The following is a 23,376-nucleotide window of genomic DNA, read 5'->3' as shown; positions in this document are numbered from 1 at the left end:
AGTAGACATGATCACTGCGGTCATCGTTAGTAGACATGATCACTGCGGTCATCGTTAGTAGACATGATCACTGCGGTCATCGGTAGCTGGTCTGCCGTGCACCCCGACCTCAAGTTCATGAGCAGAACAAAGCCAACCTTGCTGACCTGTCAGAAGCTCTGGTCCCCGGGGCCAGGGTAGGGGCTGAGGGGCTATTTGGCCTCGTGTAGGTCAGGGGCCTGGGTGGCCGCATTAGCTCTGGTCCAGGGTCGGGGTGCCTGGACTGCTGGAGTGTGTGTGGATGGAGGTGGTGCTGCAGGCTCACAGTTGCAGGGCCCCCAAAGCACAGTGACTTGAACAACTCTTGCCAGTTCGGTGCCCATGGGCTCACGCAAGCTTCCAAGCTCCTTCCTTCTCATGGCCCCTTGGTGCCCACGAATCAGAATCACCTGGAAAGTTTCCAGGTGGTACTGACGCTGCTGGTCACGAGACCACGTGTTGAAAAACTACTGCCCCAGGATATGTCCTTTGCCAACCGTCCAGAGCTCTCTCGGCCACACGTGGGCCCAGAGAGGCGAGCCGAGGCAGCCAACCTCCTTTTGAACAGATGGGGCGAATAAAAGTGACTGCTTCAGGCCCTGGGCAAGGACTTAGTCCCAGGGTCACACTTGGCTGCCAGGGAGGCCAGGCAAGCCCATCTGCGGCCGGGTGGCTGTGTGCCCCGGAAAGGGAAGGGCATGTTTGTGGGAGACACTGCAGGTCCACAAAGGGGGTTAATGTGGAGACGAGAAGGGACCAGCACTCAGTGTGGGGAACAGAAGGCGAAAGGCTCTTAGCATGTTTGGAAGTCTGAGTCATAACAGCAGTTTACTCAGAGAGGAGAAACCTGGTCTCCCTGCAGGGCTGTCCTGAGAGAGAGCAGGCTGAGCGCTGAAGCAGGAGCACGGCTGCCCGCTCCTGTCTTGAGGACAGCTGGGTGTCACGCCACCCACCCCCCAGCCCAGGCTTCACTCTTTTCCCTCCTTGTTCACCCAAGACGTTCATTCCTTCACTGTCCCGTTATTTTGTGGGTCAGGGCTGATGTTTTCGAGGTCCTAAGCTTTTTTTTTCCTACCCCCATCCCCCAGGCATCTTGGCTCTGGAGAAAGCTGCGTGGCAAGAGGCGGTTGGCGATGGCATTCTGCCTCTTAACGACTCTGTCTGTGGTGACTGTTACCCGCTTGCCCACACAGCGCCCAGCCGCTGGCCCAGATCCTGGCCCCATGGAGCCCCAGGGGGTTGCTGATGCCCCTGCCCCCCAGAGTCGGCAGGCTCTGAGCTCCAGCTGGAGGCAGAGGGCAAGAAGGTTGAGGAGAAGCTGGGCCTTGCCCAGGAGCTCCATCCTGGTGTGTGCTGAGGAGCAAGGCCACAGAGGGCACGTGGACAGCAGAAGATGGTCCCCAGGGAAAGAGAGCAGCCATCCAGGGAGGATTGGGAATGACATTACTTTGGCACCTCTGGAAGACCTGAGACTCAGTACCCGGCGTCTTGTGCTCCTGCAGGGGGAGGCGATCAGGGGTCCAGGAGCCAAAGACCTGGACCCACCCTGGCACCATGGTCCCCTCCCGGAGGCACTCAGTGAGACAAACACCCCAGGTGGCCCCCTCACAGGGCATGACATGTCAGCCTTACAGACTCGGAGAGCTACTGCTGAACTGACCCTCCAGCCTCCTCCAGAAGGCGGGGGTCTGCCAGGAGTGGGGAACAGAGTCTGGACTGGTGGCCAACAAGTGAGGGGTCCTGCCCCCACCAAAGGGGCTCATTGGTGGCCTGGCTCTGTTAGGGAGCTGCAAGGGTCTGTCTGGTGTGACAGTGAGACCCCTGGGCTGTCGAGTGGCTTCAGGACTGGCGAGCAGGTCCCCCCGTGGCTCACAGAGCAGGATGTGCGGACCCTCCAGCTTCTGGCCCAGGGAGAGGTGGTGGGCAAAGCCCGGGTGCCTGGCCACGGGCAGGTGCTGCTAGTCGGTTTCTCCAGTGAGGGGGCCCTTCAGGATGCAGCTCCTGGGCTCAGTCAGCTCTGCTCGCAGGGGCTCTGTGGCTTGATCAAGAGGCCCGGGGACCTGTCCGAGGTCCTGTCCTTCCACGTAGACCGCGTGCTGGGGCTGCGCCGGAGCCTGCCCGCCGTGGCCAGGCGCTTCCACAGCCCGCTGCTGCCCTACCGCTACACGGATGGCGGCGCCCGGCCCGTCATCTGGTGGGCGCCCGACGTGCAGCACCTGGGTGACCCGGAGGACGACCAGAACTCTCTGGCTTTGGGCTGGCTGCAGTACCAGGCCCTGCTGGCACGTGGCTGTGGCCGACCCAGCCATGCCCCATGCCTGGGCATCCACCACGCTGAGTGGGCACGCCTGGCCCTCTTTGACTTCCTGCTGCAGGTAGGCGGGGCCTGGAGGGGCGGGGCGGGGCGCCGCGGAAACGAGGACTCTAGGTGAACTGAGACATTGGAATGGCCTGCGTGAGGGTGGACGGTGACTCCCCCCTAACCCTTGTCTTTTACTTTCGTTTGTTTGTTTGCTTTTTTACCATTTTTTTTTAAAGCTTAACTTTTTATTTTAGTCCTTGTCTTTTGATCACCCAGCACCCTTTTTTTGTTATTTTCCTGCCTTGTGTTCATTCATCCATTGGTGTGCTGAAAACCAGCTCATATGGGCTCATTCTTGAATTTCAGGAATTTTATGACCTGTTTGTGAAACACAGGCATTATTAAAATTGAAATTATGTAAACTAACAATATAATAAGTTATATTAGAAACAAAGGTAATCAATACTCTGATCTCATTACTTCACAATTATTTTACATTTTACTGTTATCTGAGCTCTTGAGGTTTTTTGCATCTACCTAGTAAATACTGTCGGAGAAGGCAATGGCATCCACGCCAGTACTCTTGCCTGGAAAATCCCATGGATGGAGGAGCCTGGTGGGCTGCAGTCCATAGGGTCGCTAAGAGTTGGACACGACTGAGCGACTTCACTTTCACTTTTCACTTTTATGCATTGGAGAAGGAAATGGCAACCCGCTCCAGTGTTCTTGCCTGGAGAATCCCAGGGACGGCAGAGCCTGGTGGGCTGCCGTCTATGGGGTCGCACAGAGTCGGACACGACTGAAGTGACTCAGCAGCAGCAGCAGCTGCAGCAAATACTGTGTAGTGCTGAGCTACTGCGTGTCATGTCTCTTGCTGACTCCACATTCGTGCCTGTTGGCGGCTTGAAACAGGCCAGGGTAGGAGTATTTATGGGGCTTCCCAGGTGGTGCTACTGGTAAAGAACCTGCTTGCCCATGCAGGAGTCTTAAGAGACACAAGGTCAGTCCCTGAGCTGGGAAGATCCCTGGAGGAAGGCCGGCAGCCCATTCCACTGTTCTCTCCTGAAGAATCCCGTGGACAGAGGAGCCTGGAGGGCTGTAGTCCACAGGGTTGCGCAGAGTCAGACACAACTGAAGCGACTTAGCACGCAGGCAGGCAGGAGTATTTATACCTTGGGAATCAGAGAATTCTTCAAATCAGGACTCCTCCTTATTCCCGGAGAGCTGGTAGTTAAAAATTTATCCTTGAATCAAGAAGGATTCAAGTTGGTTGCATAATTCAAAAGAGAGAGTTGAGGTGGAGGAGAGAATGAGAGAGGGGAGAAATAAAGGGATGATGCTGGTCTCGCTTGGACCCCGGAGAGAGAAGGAAACCACAGGGCCAGCTGAGGTCCCTGCTGTGCCAGAAATTAACCCTGGAGCTTTTGGGTATCCTAGGGAAGGGGTTGGGCAGTTAGGGCACAGGGCTTACCAGGGGGACTGTAGACATCAGATATTTACTGAGTGGCCTGTTAACAACTGATGTGGCTGCTCCAGGACGTATGAGCTGGTTGTCAGCTGTGGAGACACAAGTGGGGGAATGCGGTCAGAAGGAAAGAAAGAAAAAAAAAAAACGATTCAAGCACACACTGGGTGGATATGTATGCACACAATGGCAGCCCCATTCCTGTAGGGACCTCTGTTGAGGGAAGTGATCAATATTAGCCCTAAATTTACCTGCTGGGGTGACTGGATGAGCCATGGGTCAAGTTCAACATCATAACTGGTAGCCAGGGACTGATGCTCCCTGTGTTATTCATACAAGTTTGGTTGGAAATGTATTTTAGAAGATTCTCAGACCACATTTAATACTTTGAGATTTCTCATGAAAATCCCACTTCCTTTGAAACACTGGATGGTTTAATAACATGGGGCCTCTGTTCCCACGCAGCAGAAATGAGCCTGAGCTGAGTAGCTGCTGCCCCTTTAAAGGTTGCCATGCTCCCCTTTCTGCCAAAGACCACACCTCCTATTGTCTGATGTGATTGTGAGCATTCTCAGTCACTGAGTCGTGTCTGATTCTTTTTGACCCCACAGCCTGTTGTAGCCTGCCAGACTCCGTCCATGGGATTTCCCAGGCAAGAATACTGGAGTGGGTTGTCATTTCCTCCTCCAGGGCGTCTTCCCGACCCAGGGATTGAACCCGTGTTCTAGAACCCAGGGTTCTATGCCATGTCTCCTGCATTGCAGGCAGATTCTTTACCACTGAGCCACCTGGAAATCCCTGTTGTCTGACACCCAACCCTAAACCCTTGGATGTTATCTGTCTGCCTGTGGGTATTTGTCTCCTGTCACTGGACCAGCTGGCCTCCCGCAATACTTCCAGCTCCTCGAGTCTGTGTCTCGTGGCTGCTTTGTGGAGGGAGGAGCATGGGGCCTGGTGGTTGGCATGGGCTTTGGCACCAGACAGATCTGGGTTTGAACCCCCTGCCCACTGGCCACATCCCACCGTGTGACCCTGAGCAGACTAGCCAGCGTCTTTGAACTTCACTTCTCTCTAAATGGGACTGGGTGTCCCTGCCTTCTGCCCTTGAGTGCGTGGTAGCTCTTAATCACCAGCTCCTGATGCAGGCTTGCTCTGGGCCCTGAGCCTGCTCTGCCTGTGTGTGACAGGCTGAGGGCTAGGGATTAGTGCCCTCCAGACAGCGTGACCTGTCCTCGAGCCTGGGAGGGAAGCATTTCCCAGACCACAGACTACAGTCTTGGGCAAACTGGAAGAGCTGGCCACGCTCCCTCCAGGAACAGCCGTCCTATGACTGATGGGAGGTGGTCTGTAAAAGCCCTGGTTCCCTGGCTGGGGTGGTTCTGTGGGGCATGTTCCACGTGTCTCTCAGAGTCACCTACCAGGATTGAGCCACAGTTACCCACAGAGCTCATTGCCGGCCCTCCCTGTCTCCCTTCCCCGATCCTTGCTTGTGTTTTTGAATTAGCTCACAGATCAACTGCTTTCGCTCTGAGTTCTTCACTGAGGTCTGTCTCTGGGGGAGCCTGGCCTCCATCAGATGACACCACTGACCCTGTGTGGTTTCTGCATGCAGGATCATTGACGTAATATACTTAATACAGCACCTGGTGATGGCCCAAGCTCAGTAATACACAAGCACTGCCCCCAACATGTTACAGGAATTAACTCCTCCCGTCTTCATGGTAGCCTTGCTAGAGAGATTCTAGGCTTCTCCCTGTTTGGAAGTTGGACAGTTGAGGTCTCAAGTGGTTAAGTGACTTGGCTGAGTTCATGGCCGGTGGAGCTGAGACACAGCCTGGATGGTCTGGCTCCAGAGCTCACCCTCCTTCTCACATAGTCCTCTTCAGCCAGCCATGGGTGAGGGCAGGGAAAGAGGGTGCTTGTTGAGACAGCTGGGACTTTGAGCCCTGAGGCCCCTCCTTGTGATCCTCCATCTAGCTGATGTGCAGGCAGCCACTTTCTGCCCACACAGAGCCCCTCTGTCTGTCTTTGGAGGTTGCGGTGTGAAGCCCTTCCTCAGCTGCCAAGCCCAGCCATGGCGGTGGGCGGTTCAGCCGCCAGAGCACACACAGGTGGGTGTGTGGTCAGACGCCACTCAGCTGGCCTCATGCCACCTCTTCCTGGGTTTGCCGAACACCGGGCAAGTCAAACACCCCTGGCTGGCGGGTGCTGCCTTCCTAGAAACCACGGGCAGGCTGGAGTGAGGAGGGGCTGTGGGTTTCCCAGCCCAGGAACCCAGGTCCCTACTGAGCAGAAGCCAGGAACAACCTGAGGGCAGTCGTGCCTGGACTCAAGATGTCAGAGGCCAGAGGGTGGGAAGGACGTGTGTGTGGGGGGGTGGGGACAGAAATGGGCACATTTGTATCCTTTCCTTCTAGAGAGGCTTCTTTTTTCTCATACCCTGCTTCATCTTGGAGGGCATATGCTTGGCTGCACAGGGTGAGCAGCTGTGGAAAACTCAAGACAGTGAAAGGTGATGTTTGCTCATGGAAGTCATCCTGCTGCTTCTGCTGATGCAGGGCCTTCGTGTTCCGGAAAATCCAGACCCCAGAAAGCCTCAGGTGCCGCCATCCTGGTGCGGGCCACCATCTTTTCTTACCTGGACTCTTCTTCCCTAACGTCTCCCTGACGACTCCACTTTCGATCCCTTCCAACCAGGTCTCCTTACAGAAGCTGGAGTGATGTCTTGGTTTCCGTTCCCCCATGAAGACCCTGAGAGCAGGGTCCAGTGAGGTAGTTCCTCCGGGAGGGGACCCCAGGAAACCCTCGTAGGGAAGATGAAAGTGAGACGGCTAGAAGGTGGCCAGCAGAGGGCATGTCATCAAACAGGTCACTGCTATGGGTGACTGGGGCTTGATCCACAGGAAATTTCTGAGCAATGGTATAAAATGCAAGTTCAGAGTTAGCCCACCAAGAGGTGAGGAACACGAGGTATTGATAGCCAAATCTCCCCTTGGTCTTTGGTTGAGGGCTGCTCCTGGAGGTGTTAATTCCGTGGCATTTGGAGAAAGCCCCCCGGGCAGAGCCTATAGCAGCTGGAAGTTAGAGGGAGACCTCAGAAGTTCACATGCATCTGTTCAGGCAGAGAGCACAGTAAGTCAGACTGTGTCCCTTCTCCATTACAATAAGGCAAAGCAGCTCAATGCCCTCGATATCAGGAGCTTCAGGGCGCCACAGATCTGTCCTTGTCTGCTGTCTTCAGTCCCGCCTCTTGGCATGTGGCCTTGGTTAGTTTCTTCAGGTGCAGGGCCTCAGACAGGCCTCTCATCCTCCTCCCCGGGCCTCCACTCTCCCAACCTCCACATTCTGTTGTTAGCCTCTTTCTGTTTCATGCTAGCCTGTCTATATTCTTTCTGACTCCCCAACACAGTAAGTTCTATTTTATTTGTTCACTTCTGTCTCTCTGTGTTGGTCACATCCGCAGTGCCTAGCACAGGGCCAAGCTCTTGGTTAGATCCCGGAGAAGCACCTTTTGGACGCATGGGTGAAAGGATGAACAAATGAATGAATCCAGGGTCTCTGTATGAGTTCCTGTTTAGGTGCTGCTGTGTTCTGCTTGCTCAAATACCACTCCTTCCTCTAGACTGGAAAGAATCCCAAAGGCTTCTCCTTTTCTTTTCGGGTCCCAGAGATATAGAGGTGGAAAACTATGTGACAGTCGTTTGTCCAGCCCTTGAGCGGGCACGTTATTAACTCATGCTTCCAGAACAGATGATGGCATATAGCGTCGCCTGTCATCCTCTGCAGCAGGCACTGTGCCAGCACTTAACACGTGTTGATGCATGACAGCCCTGGGAGTGGACAGTATTTTTTAGCTCCATTCCACAGATGAGGAAACTGAGGTTTAGAAGGGCTAAGGAACTTGCCCACAGTAACCTGTGGCCTTAAGCACTGGAGCTGGGATCAGATCTGCCGCAGTTTGACCACAGAGGGCATGCTTTTGCCCTCTTTGCTGACTCAGCTGACTCTGGAAAAGGCATTTCTTCTGGGTCTCTTCTGGATGAGGCTGGCCCATTTCCTTCCCAGGGGGCCGGGTTTAGTCATTTGTGATCCTGTGTTTGTTCCTTGTTTTGAGTGCAAATCTATGGTTCACGTCATTCTTCTCTGGCTTGGCCTTCCTGAACATCGGGTGTTGTTAGAGAGGAGCCCAGTTCCATGACCACTGTCGACCTCTCAAGCTTCCAGCCCGAGACCTGAAATATAATCGTAGCACCTTTATGGGGTGCCCATGCATGAGCTCCTTCAAGTCCCACAGCAGACCCGAGAGACGGGTGCAGAGCTCCCTCCTCCTGCACAGACGGTGCGGCCAGCCACGGAGGGTGAAGCAGCCCACCCGGACAGGGGTGTTGAAGGGCGACATCAAGCCATTTTTACATATACTTAAGAGCAGGGCCTTGATTAGGACGAGTGTGATCGGCAAAATTCAGAGATGGTCCCCAAGATACCCACCCCCTTAGTGTGAACTCCTGCCCTTGAGAATGAATGAGACCTGTAAATATGATGAAATCTTATTTCAGTGATTAAGTTACCAATCAGTTATCTTTGGGTATTTTTATTTATTTGTTTTTTGATTGAAATATCCCCTGGAGTAGGAAATGGCAACCCACTCCAGCATTCTTGCCTGGAAAATCCTGTGGACAGAGCAGCCTGGCGGACTCCAGTCCATGGAGTCAAAAAGAGTCAGACGCAACTGAGCACGCAAGCAAGCAAGCACGAACGACCTACAGCACTCTGCTAGTTCCAGGCACACAACCTAGTGAGTCGGTATTTCTATATGTTATGAAATGATCACCAAGATAAGTCTAGTTTCAGTCTGTCACCATGCAAAGTTATTACAGTATTATTGAGGTACTCATCAGTTAATCTGGAGTTAATCAGAAGGAAGACTTTCCCATTGGCCTGAACCAGTCAGGAGAGTCTTTCAAAAATGAAGCATCAGAGGATTTTCTTGCTGGCCTCGAGGAGTAAACAGCCAGGCTGTGAGCTGCTGTGGGTCAGGGAGGCCTCTGGAAGGACCCTGAGATCTCCTTACAACCACAAGGAATGGTTTCTGCCAACAGCCCGACTGAGCACAGGAGAGGAGCCTGAGTTACGAAAGAGATGGAGCACCTTGAGTTCAGCCTGAGACCCCGGGTAGAGTACCCGGCAAAAAGGGATGGACTCCTGACCCACAGGAACTGTGAGTTAATAAGTGTGTTATGTTAAGCCACTGAGCTGGCGGTCATTTGTTACGCAGCCATAGAAGATGAGTTCATGTGGCAAGGGAGGGGCCTCCAGTGCAGACTCCTTCGGGAGCGCGAATCTCGGATGAGCCTGCTCTGCACATCCCTGACAGCCGACAGCACTTCCCTGCCTCGACCTCGACCTGCCTCTGCTTTGTTGTTCAGTTGCTCAGTCATGTCCGACTCTTTGCGACCCCATGGACTGCAGCACGCCAGGCTTCCCTGTGCTTCACCATCTCCTGGAACTTGCTCAAACTCATGTCTGTTGAGCTGGTGATGCCATCCAACCATTTCGTCCCCTGCAGTCCCCTTCTCCTCCTGCTTTAGCTTCTGCTTAGATTTCTTAAAAATCTTTTTTTTTTAACTGTTCATATTCTTTGCCCCATTTCCTGTTGGATTGTTGGTCTTAAGGACTTTAAGAGCTTTTTTATAGATTAAGAAAATCAGTCTTCTGTTTTCATTGCGTTCTGGTATTTCTCTCAGGCTCAACTGTCATCAGACTTTGTTTCTAGTCTTTCTGCTGTGCAGAAACTTTTAAAAATTGCTTTATGCTGTTAAACTTATCAAGCTATTTTTCATGACTTCTAGGTTAGTGTATTATGTTTTTAAGGACCATCCTCATTTCAGGGTTATTTTTTAAAAAATCCTCGCATGTGTTTTTATATATTTTTGATCCATCTGGAAGTTATTTTGGAGTAAGAGATCAGGTGCAAAATAATGATTTTTTTTTTTTCAGATGGCAACCCAAATGTCCCAGCACCATTTGTTGAATAATCCTTTCCCCCAATTTGAAATGCTGCCTTTTCCATATAGCCAATTTCCATATGTACGCAAGTCTATTTGTGGACTCTTCTGTTCCAGCAAAGGGTCTGTCTATTTATGAACCAGAATCACACTGTTTTAATTATCACACTTTATATTTTATGTTAATAACTGGGAGTTCTTGGTCTCCTTGCTCTTTTTAAAGATCTTTCCCAATACTCCTGAATACTCTTCTCAGTCAGCTTGTTACTTCCTTTGCCTTCCCAAGTCCTCTTGGGACTTCACTGGAATCAAATGAAATCTGTGTGGACTAATATAGAGAGAATTTACATCCTAAGATACAGGGTCATTCTAGGCCAAGAATAGGCCGTGTCTTTCCTTTCATTTCTGTTCCTCAGAAGCATCTTTATGTTTTCCTGAGCTGGATCTTCACTTTCAGGTTGGGATGATACTGATATTTCATCTTGTGACCATTGAAAAGCACCTCTTTTCCTTCTATTATATCGTTACTGAGGTTTCTGGACTCCTTGATCAACAGAAATTGATAAGAAGTCGGCTGAGAAGTTCAGGCACGGCTTTACTGGGGCTCGAGCTGTAGCACACAGGAGTGAAAACAAGAAATTGTTGCCCTGGCTCTCTTCCCAGGGCAGGGGCGAGCCGGTCCCTTAAAGGGAGTGAGGGTGAAGATGTAGCTTACCTGCCCCGCCCATCCCCTCCATGGTGCTGTGAGCAGGGGTCACAGCACTAACCCGGCTTTTGCTCCCAGCTCCCCAGAAGTGGCAGTTGATTCGTGACCTTTTTGTGTCTTGTTGTTCATAATTTGCCCCCATTGGGCCTGTGAGCAGTTAGTTTTAATCCTTTGTAGTTCCTTTTTAAAAAAAAAAAATTATTTATTTGACTGAGCCGGATCTTAGTTGTGGCATATGGAATCCAGTTCCCTGACAAGGGATTGAAACTGGACCCCCTGCAGTGGGAGCATGGAGTCTTAGCCCCTGGATCACCTAGGAAGTCCCTGAGTCCCTGATAGTTTCTTTGGCTTCCGTTCTTTGGGGAGGCATTTGTCTAGGTGCAAGCTCAAGCTCTCTGGAAAAGGGTCCCAGGTCCCAGCCTGTCTCAACACGTTCTGGCCCGTAGCTCCTGGTCTGTGTGAAGGATATTGTTTTCACATCATATTTTGGTTACTGGTTACTCACTCACTTAATAATGCTTCTCACAGTTGCCCTGGGTTTTCAAGTATATGGTCATTTCTTCTGTAACGAACGCACTTTGTGTTCTCATTGCCTCATCTTTCATTTTTCTTAACCTCACTACAACCATGGTGCCTCCAGAGCGATGGTAAATAGTAATGGGATGTTGGACATGACTTGTCTCTACAGATTTGGGACAGTTTCTAGTGTTTCACCATAAAATATCATGCTGACTTTTGGCTGAAGAACTATTTGCTATTCTTGCCTTATTAGGAGTTTTTCTTGTCAGGAATGGATGTAAAAATGACATCCGATGCCTTTTGAGGAGTGGAGGAGGTCATAGATTACACACATCCTCCGTCTAATGTTTTGATGTGGGGACTGATTTCTGGGAAAGGTATTCCCATGGTGACTCATTGTAGCTTTCTTGGTTGGAACTGTACTTTGCTGTGGTGGATACGTCATCTCACAGGTGCTGGATTTTGGGTTGATCTGTAAAATTTAGAGTGATTTAGTCCTTTTAGCGGGACTTTCCAGGTGGCACTAGTGGTGAAGAGCCCACCTGTCAGTGCAAGTAGATGTAAGAGATGTGGGTTCAATCCCTCAGTTGGGAAGATTCCCTGGAATACCCACGCCAGTATTCTCACCTGGAGCATCCCATGGACAGAGGAGCCTGGTGGGCTACAGTCAATAGGAGTCACAAAGAGTTGGACACGACTGAAGCAACTTAGCACGCACACCTGTCTTTTTAAATAATAATTCTCAGACCATCTCCTCAAAGCCCACCAGCTGGTATATTCACCCACATCCAGAGCTGGTGCTGTGACCTCTGGCCCCCGGCTTGGGGCAGCTGAGGCATCCAGAGGTTCCCCTGCCCAGGGCCTCCGGAGAGGTTACCCTCTGTCAGGACACAAGGGGAGCACTGCAATGATCAGAGGATGGTGAGTCAGTGTGAAGTAACCCACTCCTCCTCACACCCTCGCCTCCCTAAAGCCTCACGAATTCTCTAACAGACAACTGTTCAGTGCGGGGCCAGCCTGCTGCCCTCCTTGGACAGAGATGCTGCCACCTCGGGGCTGTCTGGCAGCAAACCGACCCAGCCAAGATCCACCCTTTCAATCCAGAAGACCCTGGGCCCGTGACTGTCCCCAGGTCGGGGAGGGTCCTGCACAGGGGGCCCCGGGCCAGCAGGGGCAGCAGGCGGTTCTTCTGGAATCCACCAGACTCGGATCTGGCACCGGCTGAAGTCTTGGCCCAGGAGCCTGGGGGATGGGTGAGAGGACTTGGGTCACCCCTCGTGCCCTGTGCTGGGCGCCTCCCAGACGTCCTCCCAGACGTCCTCACCTCACCGCTCAGGCTGGTGTCCCTCTTGGCAGACTGCAGTGTCTTGTCCCACTAGATGTCCTATTTGGGGGCCCCAGAGGCAGGCCTCCCCCTGTCAGGCTCATGTGAGGGGCAGGCTTTCAGTGGTCAGTCCTCATCTGAAGGCCTCCCCCACCATCCTTCCGGGTGTCAGCCAGCCATGCGCTTCATTCATTTATTCTTGCACTTGGAAAACCTCAACCGAGTCCTGTGGTACTCAGAAAGTGCTAGGAGCTGGGGGTCCGGTTGAACCACATCTTCTTGGTATCGAGGCACTTGTGACCTCTAGTGTCACGATGTACATGCCTGCCACCCAGTCCAACTCAGTGGTCAGAACCAGACTGCCCAGGTCTGAGTCTAGGCATCGCCGCTTTCACTCTGTGGGACCCTAGGCATGTTTTCCGGCCTCAGTCACTCAGTTACCTCGTTTTTGAAATGGAGATAATGACTGTACCTGCCTTCTGGCTGCTGGGAGGGTTAAGTGAACTGTGATAGGTAAAGCACTCAGAGCCCGATCCAGCACAGAGTAAGGGCTTCACAACTGTTAAATTAAACACAAACCTCTTGAGCACAAACACTGCTAGAAGGTCCAAACTGCAAAAGATTATCATTTTTTTTTTTGGTAACTGCTCATTTTGTTAAAAAGGGGGAAGAAGAAATCCTGACGCCTTAGGACGTGGGAATGAAACTTAAGCCTGGTCCTGTTTGGCTGCTGCTGTTTCAGCTGTTTCAACTGAATTGCTCTTCAGTGGAAAAAAGTTCCCAGACAGCATGGCAGATTACTCACTCTGGCACCTGGGCCGGCCAGCCCCTCCCTGTTCAACATTCAAATGGGTGTACATCTGGGGGCACCTGCGCTGCCCCTGTCATATGGCCCGACAGTTCTTGTAGCTTCTTCTGGAAATAAGCACCGCATCCAGTTAAAATCCGCATAGAACGGCCTGCCGACAGGGAGCGTTTGGCCTGAGGAAGGGGGTTTGGCTGGCTGTGCCATCAGATGTGACATGCGGTTGGAGCAGTCGCTGGATTTCAGTCCTGCTAGAACCATTCTGGCATTTACTCTCCCAACCAGAGATGACTCGGCAGGTGGTATCCGTCTCACAGATCTGTCTGGGCTCCAGAAACCAGGCCTTGCACAAACGTAGAGGAGAGTGGCTAGACCGTCATGACACGGCTTTATTTTAGACTGCTTCACAGGGCTATGGCCAGGGCTTTCAGAGAGAGGAATCCCTGAGATTCCTGCAGGCCTTTAGGCCTGTCCCTTCCAGGTCTCTCCATGACAACCACCCTCCTCACCTCGTGTGGTCCCCAGTGAGGCCCTGAGGGACTATCAGGTTAAATGACTTCCTCGGGTCATAGAGTTAGGACATAGAGGAGCCACAATTCACCCCCAGACCCTTTGGGCTCCAAACCAGGGTCACAGACACAGCCCAGATTGCAGGCCAAATTCCCTTCTGTCTCTCTTTTTTTTTGTACAGTCCATGAGCTAAGAATGGTTTTAGCATTTTCAAATAGTTGAAAAGATCAAAAGAATATTCCATTACATCTAAAAATTCTATGAAGTTCAGATTTCAGTGTATGTTAATACAGTTTTTTGGGGGGACATGGCCACAGCCATTTGTTTGCATATTATCTGGAATATGTACAATATGCACAACACAGGCAGAGTCGGATAGTTGTGACAGAGACTGTATGGGCTGCAAAGCCTAAAATATTTACTGTCTGGCCCTTTATGGGAAAAGCTTGCTGATGTCTGCTCTAAACCTCTGTGCAGGCAGCCTTGGAGGGCTCCTGCCAAGGACAGGCCTGCATAGGAATGTGTGGAGGACTCCACCCCTTGCCGAGTTCGAGGACAATATGGAGAAATATAGGGGCGTGTTACTATCTTCGGGTGGATGTAAAAACTGTCGGAAGGTTGGGAGGTCTCTGGGGGTGTGCCCAGTGTTCTGTCCTCAGCCCCATCCTGTCAACACTTCTGTAGGAGCCAGTGAGGACTCGGGGGCTCTGGTGGACCCAGTGGAGCGGTCTTGTCTGTCCTGCACAGGGCCCTGGTGTGATTCCCTTTCTCCCCATTCCTGGGCTCAGAGGTCAGTACATCACCATCTTCCCATGGTGGCCTCTGGACAAGGGATGAGCCTAGGTCCGGATTTGGTCCAGTCAGACTGAAAGGAAGGACTGCTATTCCATGATTGTTGGGGGAGGGCTTCTCTTCCCCCCCTCCCCTCCTTCCTATCTCTCTTTCTCTCTCTGTCTCCTTCTCTTTGGACATGAACAGGGAAAAACATGGGGACTTCCCAGGTGGCTCTAGTGGTAAAGAACCTGCCTGCCAGTGCAGGAGGCGTAAGAGACACAGGTTCAATCCCTGGGCCAGGAAGATCCCCTGGAGGGGGCATGGCAACCCACTCCAGTATTCTCGCCTGGAGAATCCCATGGACAGAGGAGCCTGGCGGGCTACAGTCCATGGTGCTGCAGAGAGTTGGGCACAACTGAAGCGACTTACCGCACTCACAAAGAAAAACATAGCCACAGGAGCCACCTGCAGGTTTTCTGAGACAACACAGGGATGTCCTTAACATTGTGGGGTAAAGTGAAGAGCAGAAAGAAATCTGAGTCCTTATGACAACAGGAGCTGCTTTAAGGTGTCCCCCAAGCCTGTCCTATTGCAAGGCTCCTGAGGCTTCCTGCTGCAGATCTTAATTTCCCCTGTGGTTAAAGTCACTTCCAAGCAGAATTTTCTGTTACTTGTGGCTGTTGTTATTCAAAGTCCAGGAAGCTAAAGCAGTGACTGTCCACCTCGGGGGCTTGTTTAACGGGCTCGCTGCATGGACAGGGCTCTGGCTGTTTGTATCATGGCCAAGCCAGGCCAGTCCTCCAGGCTAAACATGCCTTTTCAGTGGTGTCAGTGATGTCCTTGGTCCACTGCCCCTGGAAACACTCCATGATGTGGCCTTACAGAAAGGCCCTCAGCCTGTCTGGGGCAATGGTCTAGGCCCGGGGTGGGACTTCTCCGCACCGAATTGTTGTGAAGTGGGGAAAATAATGTTTGGGGACAGTAGTTGGGACTGTTCAACACTGTCTCATTTCTGGACAGTCTGGTTTCATGAGGTTGATTGGTGAATAGAGCTATAGTTATTTTCTGGCTTGTGTAGAAGGAAATCAATTTTGTATTTCTTCAGAACACACAAGAGTTACCTCCAAAGGGATATGGAAATGGAGTGAGACCTTTCACTGGCCGGTGCTGAGCTGAGCTGAGTGGACTGTGAGGTCGCTGGCCTGGCTTTGATGCATGCTGCACCTGGGGGCTGTCATCTGTGTGTTCCCTGACCCCGGTCCCTCTGCCGTGTGTGGAGAGAGTTTGGCAGAGGGAGACAGGACGGTGGAGCTGGCTAAAGCTGCATCAGGGCTGCGGCTTGGGTTGGCTGAGAGGCGACCACAGATGAATAAGGGCCCTCCAAACAGCTCTGGTGCTTGCCTGCTGCCGCCTCAGGAGGATAGTGGGCTCTGAGACTTCCGGTTCCTTCTTTTCTTCCTTCACTGTTTTGAAAACTCCTCTCCAGCCTCAATGAGTGTAATGATGGGGACTTCATTTGACCTCCAAGTGGCTCCCTCTCCCTGACCTTCAGGGAGGCAGTGGAGGACATCAGAGAGTGCTGGGCTCCAGCCAGGCAGACCTGGGTTCAAACCCCAGCTGGACTACTTCCTCGTGTACGACCTTGGGGAGGTCTGGGCTCCGTGTCCCCATGTGTTATTGGGGCAATAATATCTCCCTTGCAAGCCTGCAGTGAGAATTGGATGAGACAGAGATGCAATGATGTTGCTGGTCCTCTGAGTGATGCCTTCTTCTGAGCCCACCAACTCTCCAACCCCAACTGGGTGACTCTCTCCCCCTGGAGTCAATGTCAGATTCCACAAGCTAAGGGCTCAGCTCCACAGGACTCCTGATTCAGATGCCAGTCACAAGTCCTGAGCCGACTTCTGGCCGACTGGCTAAAAATCTGGGGTTCTCATGACTGTCCCATCCCTGGGTTCAGTAATTTGCTACAATGGCTCACAGGACTCAGGAAAACACACTTCAGTGGTCTGCTTTATTACAAAGGATGTCAGTGAACCGCCAGTAGAAGAGGTATGTGCAGTGAAGTCTGAAAAGGTCCCAAGTCCATGACCCCCTATGTGGAGTTGGGGTGCATCACCCTCCTGGTGGGTGGGTGTGTTCTCCCTAGAATATAGTTCAAAAGTTTCTATAACCCAGTTTCCAGCTCCCCTCCTCTTCCCTGAGGTTGGAGGGTCAGGTGGAAAGCTCCCACTCTCTATTCTTTGTCCATCTAACAATTAGCCTGAAGTTATCTCAGGGCCCCATGAGTCATCTTATTAAACTCTGATGTGGTCGGAGGGTTTATTATGAATATCAAAATGTACTCATATCACAGAGCCAATTGCAGGGGTTTTAGGAGCTCTGTGCCAAGAACCAGGGACAGAGACCATCTCTCATGATCCTCTCTGAGGGAAAGACTCTGTGTCATTGTTCCCACTTTAGGCATCCAGTGTAAGATGAGTCAGGAAAAGGAATGTTCTCCTTCCTGACTCTGATCCAGGCCTCCTGAAGGGTGGAAGTGCTGTTTGAGAGTTAGGAGCTGCCTGGACGGTCATTAAAATCTTTCTATCCCCGAAAAAGGAGGAATCCCTACGGTAGCATTTGCTGCTTCAAGAAAAAGTGGTCACGTGTGAGTCTCCCCAGGTGGACAGATAGTCTGCTCTGGGAGGCCCCAGGCCGGAGCTCAGGGCCAGGAGTATAGGTTAAACAGCAGCAGGACTTCCACTTCAGGGGGCCTGGGTTTGATCCCACCTGCCACATGTTGGGTGGAAATCCATGCATTGTGAGTAAGCCATCCCGGTGCAGGGTGGGCTGGCCAGAGGAGCCAGCAGAAGCCCATCACAGCTGGGGGCCAGCAGCTGAGCTCACCAGGGCCGAGATCCCTGAGGGTGGCCCCAGGGCTCAAGAGGCCCGAGTGCTGGACATGGTAGACCGCTCCCCCCTTAGAGGACGGTGCCCCCACAGGTGCATGACCGCCTGGATCGCTACTGCTGTGGCTTCGAGCCCGAGCCCTCGGACCCCTGTGTGGAAGAGAGACTCCGAGAGAAATGCCGGAACCCTGGGGAGCTGCGGCTGGTCCACATCCTGGTATGTCCCTGGGTCTCCCCAGACTCGGGTCTTCCTGTCTGTCCATCAGCAGACGCTGGTAGCGAGGGTCAGAGGTCACGTGACTCTGGGTGTCACAGTCCTGTTCTTTTAGGCAGGAGAACCCTTTGAATGTTTCCAGGAAGCCTTAATATATAGAAGGGACAAAAATGAAGCTTGGAGTATGTGGTTGAGGAGGGGATGGGCTGGAGCCATCTGTCTCCTAAAGACTCCAGGGACGCCCTCGGGTCCTGGCAGCTCAGTGTGGTATGTGTGTATCTAGCAGGGCACCCTCACTGTGCCAGCAAGCGTGGAAACTGTGACCTGGAGCGGGGCAGGGGCCCTCCAAGGCTGCATGTCTGGTTGGTGGCAGCGACAGGGATCTGTCGTGGATCCTATCGGCTCGCAGGCTGTTGGGAAACACTGCTTCCAGTGAAAACTAGAACCCAGGGTGGGAAGCCTTGTGCTGAGACCATTAGCGAGGGGCTGGTGGGGCAGAAGAGCCGCTGCTCCTGCAGGAGGGGCAAAGTTCCACCCTGGGGAAGGGCTGCTCTGTCTCCCCCAGTGAGGCTGGTGTCCTCCCCGTCCCTCCTTGGCCATGGAGCATAGCCATCAGATGGTGCCTGGGACTTAGCATTAGGCCGCCCGGCCTCGGGCTCCTCACCCCTTCAGTCGCCAGAAGAGGAATCAACGCCTCCACTTTGTGGTTTCACCAGTGGTGCTGCCACTTGGGGCTATGGGTCCAGGTTTGAGCCAACCAGCTATTTACTAACTGTGTAACCTTGTGCAAATTACCTAACTTTTTTGCCTCTGTAAAATGGGGCTGGTATCAGTGGCCGTTCGCCCCAGGGTTGCTGGGCGGGTTCACCAGAGACGGTGCCTGGCCGCCCTGAGCCCAGCACCGAGTGGAAAGAGCTCACTGCTCTGTGTGGTGGGGGAACGGACTGGGCGAGGAGCAGGGTGCATTGTGTGACTGACAGCTTAGCGGCCCCTGAGCCGCTGCACCCTGACAGAGCCCTGGGGCACCGTGTCCATCTTCTGTCCCTGTCCATCTTCTTCCCCGAGGTCCGGAGCAGTGACCCCACTCATCTGGTCTACATCGATAACGCTGGCCACCTTCAGCACCCAGAGCACAAGCTGAACTTCCGGCTCCTCGAGGGCATCGATGGGTGAGCATCGAAGGGGCTGGGCAGAGGTTCAGGGACTGAGCTGAGGGGCCCTGTCGTAGACCCCGTGGTCTTGAACCATGGCTCCCGAGAAGTCCACTGTCCGACAGATGAAAGCTGTTTGATGAGCCTCAGGAGGATGTGGGGAGTCCTGGGAAAGCTAACAGGCAGTGGGCCCTTGAAGTCCAGGATGGCCCTGGTATCCAGAGCACAGCACTCTGCTGGGGAGTGGGCAGGCTCCCTTGCCTGGCAGGGAGCTGGCCGGGTAGCCACGTTCCCTGCTCAGTCCTGCCGCACCTCGGCCTTCCCAGGGCTCCTCCTCACTTTGCTCAGGCCAGCAGAGTAGATTCGCCCTCTTGGGGAGCTGGGACCCATTGAAAGCTTCATCCCGTGTCTGCTGTCACAGCAGAGTGGATGGAAGGGTTCTCCCGACAACTAGTCAGCAGCTGGTCCCCGGGACTTTGTGGGTGGAAACTCTCTAAGCGGGCTTTTGCCCTTCTTTTCTTTCCGGGGCTGGGGGACCTTCCTCCAGGTTTCCTGAGCCTGTCATGAAGATTCTGGAATCAGGGTGTCTACAGAATATGCTGCTCAAGTCGCTGCAGATGGACCCAGTGTTCTGGGAAAGCCAAGGTGGGCGACAGGGCCTTCAGCAAGTCCTCCAGACCCTGGAGCAGCGAGCACAGGTCCTGCTGCACCACATCCGGACGCACAACCTGACAGTCTTCCCGGACGGAGGCCCGTAAGCCCCGCCCATCCAACCCTCGGCCTTGCGGGGCTCGTAAGCCCCGCCCACCCCAACCCCTCCCCGTCCTGGGGGGACTCGCCTCACCGCAGGCGAGTCACTCACTACACGACCTGAGGGGATAAGCGCCCATCCTCATGGCCACAATTTGTGTTGAAAATGTCTCGAAGACAAAAGGGAAAAGTCAGAAACCAGGAGGGCACTATGGATGCCGTGGGATGTGTCGCATGCTTGGGCTGGTGGAGGAGGTGATGGGTGTTGGGTTTTCAATCTCATCACGTTCCTTTCTGCCAGCTCAGCTGGCTGATTATTCTCCTGCACCAATAAATCCACAGAATGTTCTATGAACTGCTCCAGATACTGGAAAGTCATGCATTGCACATGCACACGCAGAGCTGGACAACTGTGTCTGTGTGTGTGTGTGTGTGTGTGTCTGTGTGTAGGTGTGTGGGTATGCATGCATGGTATGTGTAGGTGTGTGGGTATGTATGCATGGTATGTGGACCTGCCCACATGCACACGTGATATGAGCGTCATCAAGGATCTTTACTGAATTGTACCTGTGGCCCAGAATTACTCTGACTGAAAGTGAACTCAGCTCTTAGAGATAGAACCCTGAGCCTTTTGTCTCTATGGCCTTTAGATGTTCAATTTTTGTTCATTTATGTTTTGGTTTAAGAATTGTAAAAGTAATACATGCTCACTAAAAACAAATTGATAAATAATAGAAGCGTACAAGATAAAAAGTGAGAGCGTCTGGAGGAACGTTGCTTTGGCACTTCCTGAACGAACTTAAAGCCGAATACTGCGTTCTGTATTTGCGGTCTAGTTGACCCAGTTCTTACTTATGACCTCAAGGGACTCCCATGCAGGGGCATATTATATTTCATTTACCTGTTCTTATCATGGTGAACATTTAGATGGCTCTAACTTTTCACCAATTCTGGACAATGCTGCCACGAACATCTTTGCAGAATGTGCAGGTATTTCTGCCCGCTAAATTTCCATGAGAGGATTTCTGTGGCTTATGGGCATTCTTTATTTTCAGAGAAACTGCCAAATTCCTTTCAAAATGGTGGTGTCAGTCTACATTCCTAACCAGAGGGTAGGGGACTAATTGTTTCATTACACCTCATCATCACTTGATATTCTCAGACTTACTGTTTTTATTCATTTGATAGAGAAAGCTATTTTTATTTTTTACTGAAGGGTAGTTGATTTACTATCCTTCAATATTGTGTTGATTTCAGGTTTTTACAACAAAGTCATTCAGTTATATATATATTTTTTCTTCAGCTTCTTTCCCATTATAGGTTATTATAAGATATTGAATATTATTCCCTGTGTTACACAGTAAATCCTTGTTGTTTACGTGTTTTATGTATAAAAGTCTGTATCTGTTAATCCCAAACTTATCCCTCCCCATCTCCTTTCCCCTTTGGTAACTGTAAGTTTCTTTACTGTATCTGTAAGTTTATTTACAATGTTGCTATGCTTACTATGTCTGTTTCTGTTTTGTAGGTAGATTCTTTTGTGTATTAATTTTTTTAGATTCCACATATAAGTGAAATAATATTTATCTTTCCTTCTCTGGCTTACTTCACTAAGTATAATATTGTATAGGTTCATTTGTAGCTGCAAATGGAAATATTTCATTCTTTTTTTATGTCTGAATAATATTCCATTGCATTTATTTATCACATCTTAAACCAATCACCTATTGATAGGCACTTAGATTTTTTCCATCTCTTGCCTCTTGTAATCATGCTTCTATGAACACTAGGGTGCATGTATTATAGTTTTATCTGAATCCCTGGAGTGGGATTGCTGGATCATATGGCAACTCCATTTTTAGTTTTTGAAGGCCCGTGCTGTTTTCCATAGTGGCTGTTCCAACTTACATTCCCACCCAGCCTCCCAAGTGTAGGAGGGTTACTGTTTCTCCTCACCCTCTCCAGCATGTTATTTGTAGACTTTTTAATGATGGCTGTTCTGACTGGTATGGGTGATATATCACTGTAGATTTGATTTGCATTTCTTTCTTTAATAATTAGTAATGTTGAGCATCTTTTCATTTGCCTCTTGGCCATCTGTATGTCTTCTTTGGAGAAATGTTCTTTTAGGTCTTCTGGCATTTTTTGATTGGGTTGTTTTTGTTGTTGTTAAGTTATATTAGCTATTGGTATATTTTGGAAACTAAGCCATTGTCAGCTGCATCATTTGCAAATATTTTCTCCTGGTTCATAGGTTTTTCATTTTTTTTATGGTTTTCTTTGGTGTACAAAAACTTATAAGTTTGATGAGGTTGCATTTGTTTATTTTTGTTTTTATTTCTATTGGCCTGGGAGACTGACTTAAGAAAACATTGGTGTGATTTATGTCAGAGAATATTTTGCCACTGGTCTCTTCAGGAGTTTTATGGTATCACGTTTTATGTTTAAAAGGGCTTCCCAGGTAGCACAGTGGTAAAGAATCCTCTTGCCAATGCAGGAGATGGAGATGTGCGTTCAATCCCTGGTTCAGGAACATCCGCTGGAGGAGGAAATGGCCATCTACTCCAGTATTCTTGCCTGGAGAATCCCATGGACAGAGAAGCCTGGTGAACTTCAGTCCATGGGGTCACAAAGAGTTGGACATGACTAAGCAACTGAGTATGCATACATATATTCTGAATACAAGTCCATTGTCAAATATATGTTTTCAAATATTTTCTCTCAATCTGTGGCTTGCTTTTTCATGTTCTTAACAGTGACTTTTGAAGAGAAAAAGTTTTTTTGTTTTGATTAGGTCCAATTATTAATATTCTCTCTTAGATATTTTATAGGGTTTTCCAAGTTATTCTTCTAGAATTTTGATACTTTTTTATCTTTCAAGTTTTTATGGCTTTTAACTTTTTGGCATTAAATTATTCGTCACTCTCCCTTATTTTAAAACTATATTTATTTGGTTGTGCCAGGTCTTAGCTCATTGTGGCAAGCGAGATATTTTCAGTTGTGCCACGTGGGAATGTTAGCTGTGGCATGTGGGATCTAATTCCCTGACCAGAGATTGCACCCAGGCCTCCTGCGTTGGGAGTGTGGAGCCTTAGCCACTGGACTGCCAGGATGTCCCAACTTTTGCTCATCAGTTTTTTAATATTTGTGAAATCTGTATGATGTCACCTCTCTCATAGTATTGGTAATCTTTTAATTTTTGTTTTTATACTGCTCAGTTTTGCTAAAGGCTTATCAATTTTATTCATATTTTCACTGGTTTTTCTCTCTTGTTTTTCTGTTTTCTGTTCCTATTTCTACTGCTCTTCTGATCTGTAATTTCCTTCTCATCTGCTTACTCTTGGTTTAATTTGTACATTTTTTTTTTAAGTTTTTCAAGGTAGACACTGAAGTCACCAATTTGAAAACTTTTTTTAAAACACCTAGGCCCTTAGTGCTATAAACTGCTCTTTACTGTTTGTGGCATCTCACAAATTTAGAATGTTGGGTTATTGTTTTCATTCATTCATATTTTCTAATTTACTTGTTGATCCATGAATTAATTATAAATGTGTTATTTAGTTTTCAAAAATTGGGGAATTTTCCCAGTATGTTTCCATCATTGGTTTCCAATTTAATTTCACTTTGTTGAGAGAACCTACTTTTAATGTGAATCCTTTTAAGTTTATTAACTTATTTTATGCACCAAAATATTGTCTGACTTGATAATTGGTCTGTGTGCATTTGAAAAAATGAATATTCTACTATTTGGGGGTATTATTTAAATACCAGTTAAATCAAATTGCTTGCTTCTACATCTTTACTGATTAATCTTCTACATTTTTACTTACATATTCAAGTCTTTTACATTGTCAGTGATTCTATCTTCTCTTGTTGTACTAATTATTCAGAGGGAGGTTTGAAATCTCTCAGCCCCATGAGAGCTCTGGGCACTCTTCCCTC

General features: G+C 50.3%; 1 protein-coding gene across 2 annotated transcripts in view; it reads left to right on the top strand.

Annotated features, from left to right (window-relative positions):
- Window positions 1–19,793, top strand: part of GASK1A (golgi associated kinase 1A) — a 47,656-nt gene extending 27,863 nt beyond the window's left edge. For both annotated transcript variants that reach the window (XM_040246116.1, XM_040246117.1), the window contains exons 2-5: window positions 1,107–2,393; window positions 17,414–17,536; window positions 18,599–18,702; window positions 19,232–19,793. In XM_040246116.1, coding sequence (XP_040102050.1) covers window positions 1,107–2,393; window positions 17,414–17,536; window positions 18,599–18,702; window positions 19,232–19,442 — 1,725 coding nt within the window. In that variant the 3' untranslated portion in view covers window positions 19,443–19,793. The remainder of the gene's footprint in view (window positions 1–1,106; window positions 2,394–17,413; window positions 17,537–18,598; window positions 18,703–19,231) is intronic.
- Window positions 19,794–23,376: the final 3,583 nt, after the last annotated feature.

This window comes from Oryx dammah, unplaced genomic scaffold (assembly GCF_014754425.2).
Source record: "Oryx dammah isolate SB20612 unplaced genomic scaffold, SCBI_Odam_1.1 HiC_scaffold_9, whole genome shotgun sequence".
In the NCBI taxonomy this organism is placed as follows: domain Eukaryota; kingdom Metazoa; phylum Chordata; class Mammalia; order Artiodactyla; family Bovidae; genus Oryx; species Oryx dammah.
This window is presented reverse-complemented; position numbering and strand designations above follow the sequence as displayed.